The sequence below is a fragment of the Mesoplodon mirus genome (genome assembly GCF_964341445.2).
Source record: "Mesoplodon mirus genome assembly, chromosome: 15".
Classification (NCBI taxonomy): Eukaryota; Metazoa; Chordata; class Mammalia; order Artiodactyla; family Ziphiidae; genus Mesoplodon; species Mesoplodon mirus.
This window is the reverse complement of record NC_138991.1, coordinates 52,793,884-52,808,935: the sequence shown is the minus strand read 5'-3', so window position 1 is coordinate 52,808,935 and position 15,052 is coordinate 52,793,884. Positions and strand designations below refer to the sequence as shown.

General features: G+C 47.9%; 1 protein-coding gene and 1 pseudogene across 3 annotated transcripts in view; one reads left to right on the top strand and one right to left on the bottom strand.

The window, feature by feature from the left end:
* Positions 1-4,596, bottom strand: part of LOC309816752 (transforming protein RhoA-like) — a 28,795-nt pseudogene extending 24,199 nt beyond the window's left edge. The window contains exon 1 of the transcript in view: positions 4,237-4,596. The product of the transcript in view is annotated as a transforming protein RhoA-like (transcript). The remainder of the gene's footprint in view (positions 1-4,236) is intronic.
* Positions 4,516-15,052, top strand: part of ABCC1 (ATP binding cassette subfamily C member 1 (ABCC1 blood group)) — a 136,256-nt gene continuing 125,719 nt past the window's right edge. Inside the window, exon 1 of one of the 2 annotated variants that reach the window (XM_082644056.1) lies at positions 4,516-4,642. In XM_082644056.1, coding sequence (XP_082500182.1) covers positions 4,595-4,642 — 48 coding nt within the window. In that variant the 5' untranslated portion in view covers positions 4,516-4,594. The remainder of the gene's footprint in view (positions 4,643-15,052) is intronic. The other variant, XR_014296030.1, reaches the window with a different exon arrangement.

The following is a 15,052-nucleotide window of genomic DNA, read 5'->3' as shown; positions in this document are numbered from 1 at the left end:
TTTCTCCTTTTATGACTGTCTTATTTCACTTGGCATAATGTCTTCAAAGTTCACCCTTGTAGCATGTGTCAAAATTTCTTTCCCTTTTAAGGCTGAATAATATTCCATTACACGTGTAGATGACGTTTTCTTTATCTATTCATCTGTTGATGGACACCTGGGCTGCTTTCACTTCCTGGCTATTGTGAACAATGCTGCTATGAACATGGGATGGGTGTGGAAATATCTTTTCAAGTTCCTGCTTTTACTTCTTTTGGGGGTCTACCCAGAAATGGAATTGCTGGATCACATCCAGTAGGATTTTGTAGTAAGCACGATAGGAGGCCAGGGGGGCTTTATGCAGGGGTGTTGCTTCCTTGCTTTAATAGGACTCCTCTGGTTGCTGTGTTGAGCTCTGATTGCAGTGGGGAGGGACAGGGATGGGGAGACCAGGCAGGAGGCTGTTACAGCCGTCCAGGTGAGAGACAGCAGTAGCTGGAAGATTCCAGTATGGCTGGGGAGGCCTATACGGAGCAAGTAAATTAGATGATTACAAATAGTGAAAAGTCCTGTGAAATAAATGAACAGGAACATGGTACTCTGATTTCAGGGAAAAACAAAAAGGATCTCTCTGGCATTCTTGATATATGATTCACTCAACTCATGGTCTACCAGGGCTGCTGATGCTTGAAGTCCAGATCCCGCATTTTCACCATCAATTTATTTTGTTCATTTTCATTGAGTGGGTTTGGCCCAGGGTCCAGAGCTGCTGGGTCTGAGGGTGTTCATTACCGTACTTGAGCCACAGGTGGGAAGGAAGGGGCTTGGAAAGAAGGGTCAGGGAAGACTTGTGAGTCTGTGGCTGAAAAAGAAGTGCGGAGAGGGTTTGGTGGTTAAAGCAGGGCTGAGTCTCCTCTCTGCCACATCCCAGCTGTGGGATCATGGGCAAGTTATCTCATCCCTCTAACCTTCAGTTTCTGCTCCTGGAAAATGGTATCCTCATTCATTTGGTCTGTCGTCTGCTTGTTTCTCACGAAGGCAGAGGTCTTTGTTTTGTTTACCAAAGTGTCTACAGCACCTACATGGTAGGCCCCAATACATATTTTTATTTTATTTATTTATTTTCTATTTCAAATTTTCGTGTAAGGTATAACTTTTTTTTTTTTTGGCTGCACCGTGTGGCATGTGGGATCTTAGTTCCCCGACCAGGGATTGAACCTGTGCCCCCTGCAGTGGCAGCACAGAGTCCTAACCATTGGACTGCCAGGGAATTCCCTAAGGTATAACTTTTACAAAGCAAAGCATAGAAAACTTAAGTGTCCAGCTCAATAAATTTTAAAATGTGTGTGTGTGTGTAAACCATCTAATGACCACCAGATCAAGTTATAGAACATTTCCAGCTTTCCAGCAGGCTCTCTTGTACCTCGTCCTAATCACATTCCCTAAAGGTAACTAACCACTATTCTGACATCAATCAACATTTATTAGTTTTCGCCTGTGCTTGAACTTCATCTAAATGGGATCATGAAAAATGTACTCTTTCATGTTTGGCTTCTTTTGCTCCTTATTATGTGTCGTGAGATTTGTCCATAATGTTACCTGCATTAATAATTTGATCTTTTTATTTTTTTGCTGTGTCACATCACAATTTATTCATCTTTTTGACTGTTGATGGACAGTCAGGTTGTTTCTAGTTTTGGGCTATCTGGACAGTTTTGGTAGATGTCTTTTTTTTTTTTTTTTTTTTTTGCGGTACGCGGGCCTCTCACTGTTGTGACCTCTCCCGTTGCGGAGCACAGGCTCCGGACACACAGGCTCAGCGGCCATGGCTCACGGGTCCAGCCGCTCCGCGGCATGTGGGATCCTCCTGGACCAGGGCATGAACCCGTGTCCCCTGCATCGGCAGGCAGACTCTCAACCACTGCGCCACCAGGGAAGGCCCTGGTAGATGTCTTTTTTTTTTTTTTTTTTTTTCCGTACGCGGGCCTCTCACTGTTGTGGCCTCTCCCGTTGCGGAGCACAGGCTCCGGACGCGCAGGCTCAGCGGCCATGGCTCACGGGCCCAGCCGCTCCGCGGCATATGGGATCCTCCCAGACCGGGGCACGAACCCATATCCCCTGCATCGGCAGGCGGACTCTCAACCACTGCGCCACCAGGGAGGCCCTGGTAGATGTCTTTTGATGGACAAAAGCACTCCTTTATCTGGGAAAGGAGTGGAATTGCTGTGTCACCATGTAGTTGTATGTTTAGCTTTAGCAAAAATTGCCAAATGCTTTTCCAAAGTGGTTGAACCAATTTACACTTCCACTAACAGAGGGTGAGTTTCGGTTGTTCTGCATTTTTGCCAAGACTTGGCGTTTTCATTTCAGTCATTCTGGTGGGTGTGTAATGGTATTTCACTGGGATCTTAATTGCATTTCCCTGATGACTAATGATGTTGAGCACCTTTTCATAAAAATAAATATTTGTTGAAAGAATGGATGAATAAAGAATTTGAATAAAAATGGAAAGAAATCTGACCATCTCATACCCCGCTTAAAATCCACAAATGGCTCCCCATCACTCGTGCGGCCAGGCTGAAACCCCTCCTCCAGCCAACAAGATCTTGCATTCTCTGGCCCCTCCTGATCCCTCCTGCCCCAGATGAGTCCCTTCTGCTTCTGTCTCTGATTCCTGCCACCCAGACTGTCTTCAGGTTCCTCCAGGGACTTGCTCTGTCCTGCTTCATGGTTTTCCATAAGCTGTTTTCTTCATCCCAGAACACAGCCCAGGCCTCATGAAACCAGACTCATCACTTGTATCCCAGTTCAAAAGACCCTTCCTCCAGGAAGCCTTCGCTGACTTCCACTGCCAGTAGGCCAGGACCCTTTAAAACCCTCTTACTCCCACTTTTTCTTCCTAGCTTTTATCATAGCTGTAAATACACTTTATGTGATTATTTGATTAACCTGTTCCCCTCCCATTAAAAAAAAACACTTTAAACCCCCCCCGCAAGAAACCCCAACACTTTAAGCTCCATAAGAGCAGCAACTTTGTCTTGTTTCCAGCAAGACCTGGCGTATAGTAAATGCTCCGTAAGTACTTGTTAAATGTATAAATGTCAAAGCAACAGCCCAAAGAGCATTATAACCTGAAAGTAATTATCCCATAAAAACTCACTCACCCTGAGGGGAACCTGGGCCAATAAAAAAAAATCACAGAAAACAATCCTATCTCCCTCGCTCCCTCCCTCACTAGGTCCATGGCAGGGCAGTGGCAGGGGGAGGGGGGGGCGGTCTCAAGTTCAATCACTGTTCCTGTTTTATTTGATGCAGCGCGTGCGTGCGTGTGTGTGTGTGTGTGTGTGTGTGTGTGTGTGTGTGTGTAATGGAAACCATACATCAGGCAGGGGATTAAGGAGGAAAGTTTTGACTCCCAGGCCCCAGGCCCAGCTTCTGTCACTGGCTGCCTGTATATTAAAAAGAGACAGTATGGCAAGATGGTTAGCATTATAGATTCCTCCCTCCCCGATCAGGCAGCTTGGATTCAAAGTTTGGTTCAGCCACTTACGGTCTACATAATCCCTGACTCTGCCTCAGTGGGCCTCAGTCTCCTCAACTGTAAGATGGGGATAATACTAGTACTTACCTCTTGGGGTTCTTGGGAGCATTACACATGTTAATTCATGTTCATTGCTAACAACTCAGCCTTAGGAAGCCCCATGACTGTGAATGCTTGTTAATTATTACTGTATCTCTAGTTCTCAGTTTCTTTACCTCAAAGGTAAGGATCAATAATCTGATTATTTCCTAAGTGTTGCAGAAAAGGGAGAAAATGTCAAAGCTGCTTTGCCCACAGCTGTTTGGGTTGGAGATTGGAGCCTTCAGGCTATGAGTGCTCTGGAGTCAGACTCGTCATGGGTTCCAATCCCACTTTTGCTACTTGCCAGCTGTGTGACCTTGGGCAAGTCGCTTCACCTCTCTGAGCCTCAGTTTCTCCACCTGTAAAGCGTAGATTAAATAGAGTATCCACCTCCTACTGTTTCTGCGTCAGCTCTGGAGTCAGCAGGCTGGGTAAGCCCGGTGACCCTGGAGAAGTCACTCAAACCTCTCTGCCTCTTGTTTTCTTCCTTCATGAAAAGGGAGTCATAACAGTGAGGGTACAGTGAGGACGCAGCTCCGGTGTCTGGCACTCTCCTGGCTCACAGATGGATCAGTACATTCTATTTCCCCGGTTGTTTCTATGACTATTGCTGTCGTCGTCGTTGTTGTTGTTACAGCAGAATTTGAAAACTGGTCGCGGGGTCTGGGCGCAAAGGTCGCGGCCGCATCTCCAGCGGCCTTCCCCGGGCCTCCTATGAGGGGGTAGGATCGGGCGCCCGAGGGTCCGGGGCCGACCGGCCGGACCGGCGACGTTGAAGCCTCCCGCCGCGGCCCAAGCGGGCCGGACGAGGTGAGCGGGGCGGGGCCGTGCGGGGCGGGGCCGCCGCATCCCCGTGACGCGCCAGCCAACCAGGCGGCGTTGCGGCCCCGGCTCCCTCCGCCGCTGCCTCCCGCCCTCGCAGCCGCCGCCGCCGCCGCCGCCAGCAGCCGGGCCAGTCCGTCCGCCGCTGCCCGCCGTGCCCGAGCCGGCCGCATGGCGCTCCGCGGCTTCTGCAGCGCCGATGGCTCAGACCCCTTCTGGGTAAGTGCTCGGCGGCAGCCTGGGCCGCATGGGGCCGGCGGCGGGGAGCGGGAGGGAGGGAGGGAGGGAGGCCGGCGGGCGGGGAAGCAGGCGGGTGGGGGGAAGCGCCGGGTAGGGCGGGCCGGGCCCGCAGCCCCGGGGACCCCTGCCGCCCCGAGCGCCGGGCTCCCCACCCTGCAGCTGGCCTGGGGGCTCCGCTCCCCATCCCGCCCGCGGCCGGCCCCTTCGGGAGTGCTGCTGATGGGGGAAAACTTGGGTGACTCGGCTCCGGGGAAGCAGGGCGTTGGGGAGGGGTTGCCTATGCCCGGCTCTGAGGCTTTTGGGGAAAGGTGAGGGGCCAGAGCCTGGGAGAGGGGGCTGAAAAGAGGGGCCCTTTCCGCTCTGGGGTTCCCTTTTCGATTAAAAATAACCTGCCGGGGAAGGAGGCGCCAGAGGTGGGGGGTGTCTCGCTGCTTAAGTTCCCCCATCTCCTTTGTGGGTTGGAGCCCCCTTTTCGCAAACACCCCGTTACCAAAGGGCTGAGCTGGGGAAGGGCTCAGGCTGTGGAAAGGGGCTTCCAGCGACTGGGTTGAGGTTTTCCCCCTCCCCACTTGTTTTGTATGAACATTAGTCTCCTGTGGTTACAAATTTTTTTGTCATCTTTTACTTTCCTTTTGCTTATATTTTGAGGGGAGTTTGGGGGAACAGGGGGAGAATTAGGGAAGTTTGAGGAACAGCCAGGAAAGAAGGTAGGGCTGCTCACCCCTGCTCTGACTTGCCTGACCCTGGGGTCAGGTTTGGGGAGCAGCTGAGGATGCCCAGTATCCTGGTACCAATGGGCGTGCCATTCCACCCCTGAAACGTGAGGCTCGTCTCTGTGGGGACCCCCACCTCCAGGTTTCTTCTGAATGTCCGTTGCTGAGCCTGCTGAGTCTTCGGAGTGCATTCTCTGTGGTTTAATCCCCAGTGTCTTGGGCTTTAGTTTCCCAGTAATGCTATTTGCCTCTGTGTTACAGGAAGCACTCGTGTCCCACCATCTTGATTTTTGGTAAACACGGAATGCAGTTCTGGACAGGATAGTTTTCCCACTTTTGTTTAGGAATCAGGAGAGGGAAACACCCTTGGTTCTTTGGAGCCAGTGATTAGCATCCAAAAATACCTTCTTGTTCTGTTTTGTGGTCCTCTCCTTGCAGGCTGCATTTGGAGTGTTGAAAAGTCATCCTTGAGGGCCCCGTGGGAAAGGCTTTATTTTGGGGAGGTATCACTTGGTAGAATAACAAAACACTTCTGGGTATGTCTCACATTTTCAGGCCAGTGGGATCAGAGATTTACTCTGGGGCTGGAAATAGTCCAGAGCTTTGCACTCAAGGTCCAGGACTAATTGGAGAGCAGACTTATTTGCAAAGTAGGGTTGTACTTAGCAGAGAGAGGAAAATCTGAGGAGTCCTTGCTCCCCATACCTGGTGTAACAACAGCAAGATGATTTCTGCAAGAATCAGATGGGATCTGGTCTAGTGTTGGCTGTGAATACTGGGGTATTTCCTTGTTTATTTTCTTCTCATAAATTGCAGAGGGGAAAAAATAGGTGACCGTAAATTAGATTCTGCACCAGGGTGTATTTTATTGATGGCAACTGGCAGTTGATGTCTAGTCAGGTTTTCCAAAGTCGACTGGGTTTGGGGGTGTCCTCCGTTATTTAGCTGAAGAAGCTCATCCGGGGAAACAGTTGTGTTTCTTCCTCCTGCAAGGACTTTTGCTACAGAAGTTGCCAGGTGGTTAGCTTTCCCTTCTGCCAGGCCCTGCATCTTTCCCCAGTCTTTGGCCTTGCAGACTTTCCTCTGCGCTTCCTCCCTCTGGATTTGTGGACTTGCTGGATGTCCCAGTTTCTGGAGGTGCCCTGGAACCAGAGTTTGAGAGTAGCCAGCTGGGGCATGAGAACTTCCAGGTAGCAGGAGAAACCAAATGTAGTTGAAAGCAGGTGACTTCTTTATTTTCCAGGGCACACACTCAAGGCCAGGAGAGACGGTGTGACCTTGGGCAAGCCAGTGTGCCTCTCTGTGCCTCAGTTTCCTCATCTGTAAAGTGGGGGTGGGGACCCCCAGAGTCTCAACCTCATGCGGTTGTTTTGAAAAGTAAATGAGTCCATCTTTGCAAGTGGCTCAGCCTGTGCCCTGCACAGAGTTAAGCAATGGTTATTGTTATTCTTTCCAAAGATGAAGTTGTGTGTTTCAAATTGCTTGTCCATCCTTTGGACCCACTTTTTCTTCACCTGGGGCATGGGATTGGGCCACCCACCCAGTCATGCCTGCCTCCTCCCTTGACCAAGGTCATGTGTTTAGAAATCAAGGCGACTAGCCCACCTGAGACTCTAGTCAGAGCTTTGTTCCTGGGCCAGTGCCTGCCTCTGAGCCCCAGGAAATGGCCAGAAAAACCAGCACGTGGAAATAGCCCGTGGTGAGTGTTTGGCTGACTTCCCACCTTCACCCAGGCAAATGCTCTGGGATGGAAAAAGAGGAACTTGGTTATCTAAATGGAAAATAGGGGCTGAGTTCCCCGGAGCGCTGGGTTTGCCTTTGTTTTTTTTTTGAGGGTGGTTGTAGGGGGGTGGGTAGGAAGGACTGTTTTGTGGCTGATGTTTAAATGATGGTTGGGAAAGTGGGCACGGGCCTCCCCTTGCAAGTTAATTTAAAAAAAATTTGTTTATTAATGTGTTGCATGTCCAGTGTAGAAAAATCAGAAAATGTCGAAAAGTAAGTGACAAGTCAGTAAGCAGTGGAGTATGGCGGCTCTGAGCAGTGCTCACATCCCTGGGGTTCAAATCCTGGCTCTGAAGCTTGGGCGAGTTACTTCCCCCTCCATGCCTCAGTTTCCATGTGTGTATAATGAGGATGGTAACACGGTATCAAGAGAATCCTTGGCAGGTGCTTAGAATGTTGCTCCTTGGTATACAGTCAGCACTTAGTACATGTGAGCGGTGCAGCAACTGGAATTTTCTAGTTAATTTTTGCTGCTGTACCTGCTGCTGCTGGGGATGAACAGAAGTGGCGGATCTGTGTCATGGTTCATGGAGTCCTGCTAATATGTGGTCCTGGTGCTGATATTTGCCACGGAGCTGCCCTGAACCGTCTTCCACCTGAGTAACCCCCTGAATATTCAATTTAGCTGCTAAAGGGTGGGAGAAAAGGAGTATTTTAGAAACCATTTGAAATTCTTCTTGGGGTAAGGTCTGACCTTGGGGTCAGTCTAATTCCTGGCGTAATTAGCTCCCTTAGGCTTTACAACAATGTAGAATGAGCGGATTTATTTTTCCCCATCCTTCAAATTTTCTGTGGGTGTTTAGACGCATCACTGTGCCTTCCTCCACCTTCCTCTACGCCCCTCCTTCCAGCCTCCTCTCTCCCTTGCGGATTAGAGCCAAAGGGCCCCTGGAACTGATGGGGTCTTCCCCTCCGTCCACCCCACTTCATGCATGTTGAATCTGAGGCCCAGAATGGCAGCGTAACAAAGCGGATGGCTTTAGGAGGAGAAAAGCCATTTGAGAGGCTAGGGCAGGACAAGGGCTAGTTCAGGGTTCCTGGGTTCCCCTCCAGCCTTGCAGAACGAAGCCCCAGTGACCCATCAACAAAGGAGCAGTGATCTTCTCCCAGCTGGACCGGCTCTGTTTGTGATAGTCTTGGAGGAGCCTCACGTTTGGAACGCAGTGGTGGATGGAAAATCTCTTTCCATTCGTGTTCTCAACTTTTTGGAACTAATGTCTCCACCAGGGTGTCTCATGGGTGGCTCCAGTTTACCGCGTCCCACGTGGAACTTCGAGCCCCCTCACCCCAGCCCTCCCCGTCTCAGTTGATGGCAGCCCTGTCCCCAGAGGCTCAGGCCCAAACCCTGCGTCATCCCTGACTCCCCACCTTTGCCTCCCGTTGCACAGCTGATCTGTCAGCAAATCCTGTTGCCTTTTCCTTCAGAATGCCTGCTTCTCACTGCCTCTCCAGCTACTGCTCTGGCCAGAGCCACCACAGGCTCAATCCTGCATTTGGATGTTCCCGCCTCAGTGCGTTCCCTGCTGCCCTCCTTGGCCCCCACAGTCTGGTCTCAACCCTGCAGCCAGAGGGCTCCTGTTAAAGACAGAGGTCAGATCCTCTCCCACTTCTGCTCAAGACCCTGCAGGGACGCCCCACTTCCCTCAGGGAAAAAGCCAGAGGGCTTAGAGAGGCTTACAAGGCCTGACAGCATCTGGTCCCCTCACCTCTCTGACCACATCACCTGGTACTTTCTGCCTCCCTCACACTGCCTCAGGGCCTTTGCAATTGCTGTTTCCCCTGCCCAGAATGCTCCTGCACCTTCAAATCCTTGTTCAGATGTCACCCCAGACAGCCTTTCCCTGACTCCCTGCCGCTTCCTTGTATTCCCAGTACTCTGGCTCCTCCCAACCTCCCCACCCCAACCCAGTACGTACTGCCATCTACACCAAATCTTTTTTTTTTTTTTTTTTTTGCGGGCCTCTCACTGTTGTGGCCTCTCCCGTTGCGGAGCACAGGCTCCGGACGTGCAGGCTTAGCGGCCATGGCTCACGGGCCCAGCTGCTCCGCAGCATGTGGGATCCTCCCGGACCGGGGCACGAACCCGTGTCCCCTGCATCGGCAGGTGGACTCTCAGCCACTGCGCCACCAGGGAAGCCCTACACCAAATCTTTTACTTATTTATTTTGTTTACTCCCTGTAAACTTTCACCAAAAGGTCAACTTCACAGGGGCAGGGGTTTGCCTCTGCTGTGTAATCCCAGCACCTGGAACAGTGCCTGGAACATAGTAGGTGTTCAGTAAATATTTATTGAAGGAATGAATGACATGAAGCTTTGGAGTGGCTTGTGAGCTGGGTTGAAACCTCTTTCCAGAGCCTTCTAAGGATGAAATAGTCCCTTACCTCTTTGGAATGGATTCTCAGGTAGAACAAGCCTTCCAGCTTCCACATCCAACTGCTTATATTTTGTCTTGCAAAGGTCAGAACTGAGTCTGGTCCATCTCTTTTTCCAGGACTCAGAGCCTGGCACACTGTAGGCACAATTAACATTTGACTTTGAGTGTCTGAGGTACAAGTTCCTTGGGGGGAGTTAGATCTAGCCCACTAGTGTCCTGCTTTGGCTTTATTTTAATGTTGAATTACTGTGATTGCTAATATTTATAGATGGGAAGAATTCACAGAAAAATCTGCATTTCTGACTTTTGAAAAATCAGAAGATCTGATTGCACAAGGGCCCGTGTTTGTACGTGGTGGTGGTCAGCTGGGACTGCCCCCTCCAGAACAGGCCTGCTGGCCCCAGATTGCCGCAGTCCCTGCTCCTCCTTATTGCAGCTTTAATTCGTAGGCCTGGTGTCCGTTGCCTTTTTTCTTCGCGCTTTCTTATTACCTGGTCTGCTTCCCTCACTGATGGACCCCACCTGGCACCCATAGGCATTTGAGTCGGCATCTCCTGCTTTGAAGCCCGGCCTTTTGGTGAGGTGACTGGGGCCGCTCTGGCTCACTGGTTTGGTGCTGCTCTAGCTTGGTCATGTTGGCAGGAGGGGGATGGATAAACAAATTAGCAATGCCTGGGGAATTTGAAGCAAGCGTCTAGTTTGTGATGTTGGCTCCAGATTTTCATGGTGGGATAAGGTCTAGATTTCATCAGATCTTAATGGTCAGTAAAACTCTAGCCCATAAAAACTTACCTGAACGTTTTGCCAAAAGAAATAAAGGGCTAATGAAATGGATTGAGATAATGACAAGGACTTGAACATCCTGAGGCGAGTGTTTCCCCCAACCTGGCGTGGTAACTGAGACAGCGTCTCTTCCGGTGGAGATGTGGAACCCCTGCTTCCCTCTTGAAGGCTGAGCAGTGAGGAAGCCAGCATGGGGGAGGGGTGGTAGGTGTGGAGCAATTTCTCGTCCTGGGCACTCTTGACCTTTTGGTCCAGATAACTCCGTTGTGGGTCTGCCCTGTGCGCTGTGGGCTGTTTGGCAGCATCCCTGGCCTCTACCCACTAAATGCCAGTAGCACCTCCCTGCTGTTGTGACAACAAAAATGTCTTCAGATGTTGTCAGCCGTCTCCTGGGTGGCAAAGTCCCACAGCCGTTGTTGGGGAGGAATCCGGAGAAGAAATCTGGGGCAAGACTTTTGCCTCAGCCCTCCTGCATTTCCTTAAGTTTTTTTTTTTTTTTTTTTTTTTTTGCGGTATGCTGGCCTCTCATGTGGGATCTTCCTGGACCGGGGCACGAACCCGTGTTCCCTGCATCAGCAGGCGGACTCTCAACCACTGCGCCACCAGGGAAGCCCTCCTTAAGTTTTTAGGCTGTTGAACCTCTCCTGTAATTGGCTTATTGGGGTTGCTGTGGAGAAGCTTAATGAGATGTTAAGGAGGTTAAACTCCAATTAGCTAGAGAAGCGATTGCAGCCGTTTCCATGCTGTTTGCCGCTTTCCACCCAGGGCTTTTCTCCATTTGGGTTGGAAGTGGGGTTTCTGACGGCTCAGTCCCAGGGTGAAGTGCTGGTCCTTAGAGGTCAGCTTTGAAGCACTGCTCCTTCATCTTAAACTGCCCCAGGATAGGTGGACAATTACAAAGTTGAGATTCTACTTAAGTTTCCCTTTGATTTAATTGTGGGGTTTCATCTCCTGGAGGAGGTTGCCAAGTTCTGGAAAATGGGTTCTAGATGACCCAGTGAGGGCGGTATCCGGTACCCTCGGGGAATAATTCAGGTTTTATGAGGCTTTTTCCTTCCCTCTCAGTGAGTTGTCTCTCTGAGAACCTCCGTTTACCTTTTATTGGCCTCTTGGGTAACTATTTTTTTCTTTTACATCTTTATTGGAGTATAATTGCTTTACAATGGTGTGTTAGTTTCTGCTTTATAACAAAGTGAATCAGTTATACATATACGTATGTTCCCATATCTCTTCCCTCTTGTGTCTCCCTCCCTCCCACCCTCCCTATCCCACCTCTCTAGGTGGTCACAAAGCACCCAGCTGATCTCCCTGCGCTATGCGGCTGCTTCCCACTAGCTATCTATTTTACATTTGGTAGTGTATATATGTCCATGCCATTTTCACTTTGTCACAGCTTACCCTTCCCCCTCCCCATATCCTCAAGTCCATTCTCTAGTAGGTCTGTGTCTTTATTCCTGTCTTACCCCTAGGTTCTTCATGATACTTTTTTTTTCTTAGATTCCATATATATGTGTTAGCATACAGTATTTGTCTTTCTCTTTCTGACTTACTTCTCTCTGTATGACAGACTCTAGGTCCATCCACCTCATTACAAATAGCTCAATTTCGTTTCTTTTTATGGCTGAGTAATATTCCATTGTATATATGTGCCACATCTTCTTTATCCATTCATCCGATGATGGACACTTAGGTTATTTCCATCTCCTGGCTATTGTAAATAGAGCTGCAATGAACATTTTGGTACATGACTCTTTTTGAATTATGGTTTTCTCAGGGTATATGCCCAGTAGTGGGATTGCTGGATACTTGCTTGGGGATACCTTCCTCTCTGGAGAGCAGTTATCAAGTGCCTGCGTTTCCCCGGCACGGACAACTTGAGAGTGGTTTTCACAACACTGGAGTCGTTCTCCTGTTCTTCCTGCAACCTTTTCTCACTCGTTCATTTATTCAGTCTTTTATTATTAATTGATCACCTACTGTGTGCTGACACTGTTCTAGACACAGGGAATGCAGCCATGAACAAGGCAGATGAGGCCCATGTTCTCATGGAGCTTACGCTGGGGGTGACCAAAATGATTTTGGGTGGCGGCAAGTGCTGCAAAGACGTGAACTGGGAAGAACTGGGGTGCAAGCTATGATAGGGGCATGTCCAGGGAAGGCTTTTTGGAGGAGGTGACCTTTGACCTGAATGGCAAAGCTGGCTGTGCAAGGGCTGGGGGAAGGGAGTCTCAGATAGAGGGAACAGCAAATGCAAAGACCCTGAGGTGCAGAGCCTGTCTCATGAAATTCTTGCCTGGAGCATTCTGCAAAAATCCATAAAGCACTAATAAAATGGCTTGTGGTAATAATAAGGGCTTGGAAATTCCAAGGAAGAAGCTCACTGCAGCTTGGCGAGAAGATGGAGCGTTACTTGCTCCCCGATAGTCATGGGCTTTTGATCCATTTAGGTTTGAATGAGTCTCAGGTTTATATTTTTCAATGAGTTTCATCTGTTTCAGAACCTTAGCTGCACCGTTCAGGGTCAGATCAAGTTGGGATTCCCCACTTGATTCCCCTCCAAAGCCTTTTCAGGACCCATTAAGATGATGAGGTGCTTTTCTTGCATGATTAAGATGACTTTCTATAGATTGCTAGAAAACTCTTCTTTTAAAACTAGATGTTGGAGTGAAGTAAGTCAGAAAGAGAAAAACAAATACTGTATGCTAACACATATATGGAATCTAAAAAAAAAAAAGGTTCTGAAGAACTAGGGACAAGACAGGAATAAAGGCGCTGACATAGAGAATGGACTTGAGGACACGGGGAGGGGGAAGGGTAAGCTGGGACGAAGTGAGAGAGTGGCATGGACATATATACACTACCAAATGTAAAACAGATAGCTAGTGGGAAGCAGCTGCATAGCACAGGGAGATCAGCTGGGTGCTTTGTGACCACCTAGAGAGGTGGGATAGGGAGGATGGGAGGGAAACGCAAGAGGGAGGAGATATGGGAATATATGTATATGTATAGCTGATTCACTTTGTTATAAAGCAGAAACTAACACACCATTCTAAAGCAATTATACTCCAATAAAGATGTTAAAAACAAAACAAGACTAGATGTTGAATTGGCCTGGAAGATCTTGCACGGTAACTTTTTTGATTGTGCTATTACTTTCAAAAAATTATCTTTTTAAAAAAGTTATAACTTTTTAAAAAAGTTATAAAAATCCCAGAATAAAACTATATTCTAGAAGAATATAAAGGGAAAGTAAAAGTTTCAGTACTTCCTCTCCCTGTGCTCTGTTTGCAGAAGTTGCCATTCATGGTAGTTTCTTGGGTGTCCTTCTAGAAAATTTCAAGCATATGCAAATATGTATGAAGGCTGAGGGGGTGGGGAGAGATTGAAAATGAGTATCTTTTTTTCCTCCCCAAATAGTTTCATATTCTAAATAATGTTCTGTATCTGGCTCCTTTCACTAAGAAACCAGTGTTGATTTTCTTTACACGTTAAGTCCATGCAAATTGAAAGAAAACGGGAATAATACTTTACAAGCCACACTCTCTTCTGTTGAGGACTGTGCTGTGTATTCACCCAGTCCTCCCTCGGTTGCTGTCGGGGTCCTTGGTTCCAGTTTTCAGTGTGATGAACGGTGCTGCCACGAGCACTCATCTTGGTACTGTATGCAAATAGATGTAAATGACAAAGCAGAGTAAATCCCTACCCCCCCAGAAATTGCTGGGGTGGGGGATATGTGCATTTTGAAATCTGACAGTTCTAATTGTCAGGTGGAGCTGTAGTTTATACTCCCAGTAATGGACTCACCAACATTTATTAAGCACCTGCTGTTTGTGGCATTTGAGAGCATTGATCAGGCTGGGAATTGACCAGGCTCATGTTGCTTCCCTGTGTATGAGAGGATTTCGCCCAGTGGAGTTAAACCTTACGTTCCAGTGGATTTGGTCCAGAGAATGATTGGTTTTGTTCTACTTTTAAAAAGATATGTTTAAATTTTAAACGTTCTTTGACGTCTTTGTTGTTTAAAAAGTGCTTTTACATCAACAATTTAACAACAGGTAAAAGTTTTACTCATAATCTAATGCTAATACAACTAATACATGTGAATACAACTAATGCATGCTAATACAACTAATACATGCTAATACAAGCTAATACAACTCGGATTTAATTTTTACATGTAAACTTTCTAGTTTCATTGTAGAGTTTTTTTGTTCCCAAAGTGATACTCCTTGTGAGAAAACAACATAGAGATATTTAAATAAAGCATTAACTCTCTCTCTAATCAATAACCAAGCTATACTTCCTGTCCTTTCTCTGTAATCGTGGAAATGTTTATAAACATAAATAATATGCTTAAAAATAAAATGGGTTATGTTATAATCATCACTTTTTATTTTTGCTTAACATATGATACATGGCAATACATAGAATCTCACTAGTAATTCCTTACTGAATTGTATAATATAGATTTGCTATAATTAATTCACCCATTTCCCAGCTAATAACATCGCTTGTGTTATTCCCCATCTTTTGTTTCTGTAAACAATGCTCCGGTGAACATTCTTGTACATGGGTTAAAATTATGTAAATTTTAGTTTTTAATGGGTATTGGCTGGTTGTTTTCCAGAAAAGTTGTAGCAAGTCCATTCCTAGTGACAGGGACTGAGAATTCCCATTTCTCTGCATCCTTCCTGGCACTGGACATAGCCGAATTCTGTTAATTTGATGGACAAAAA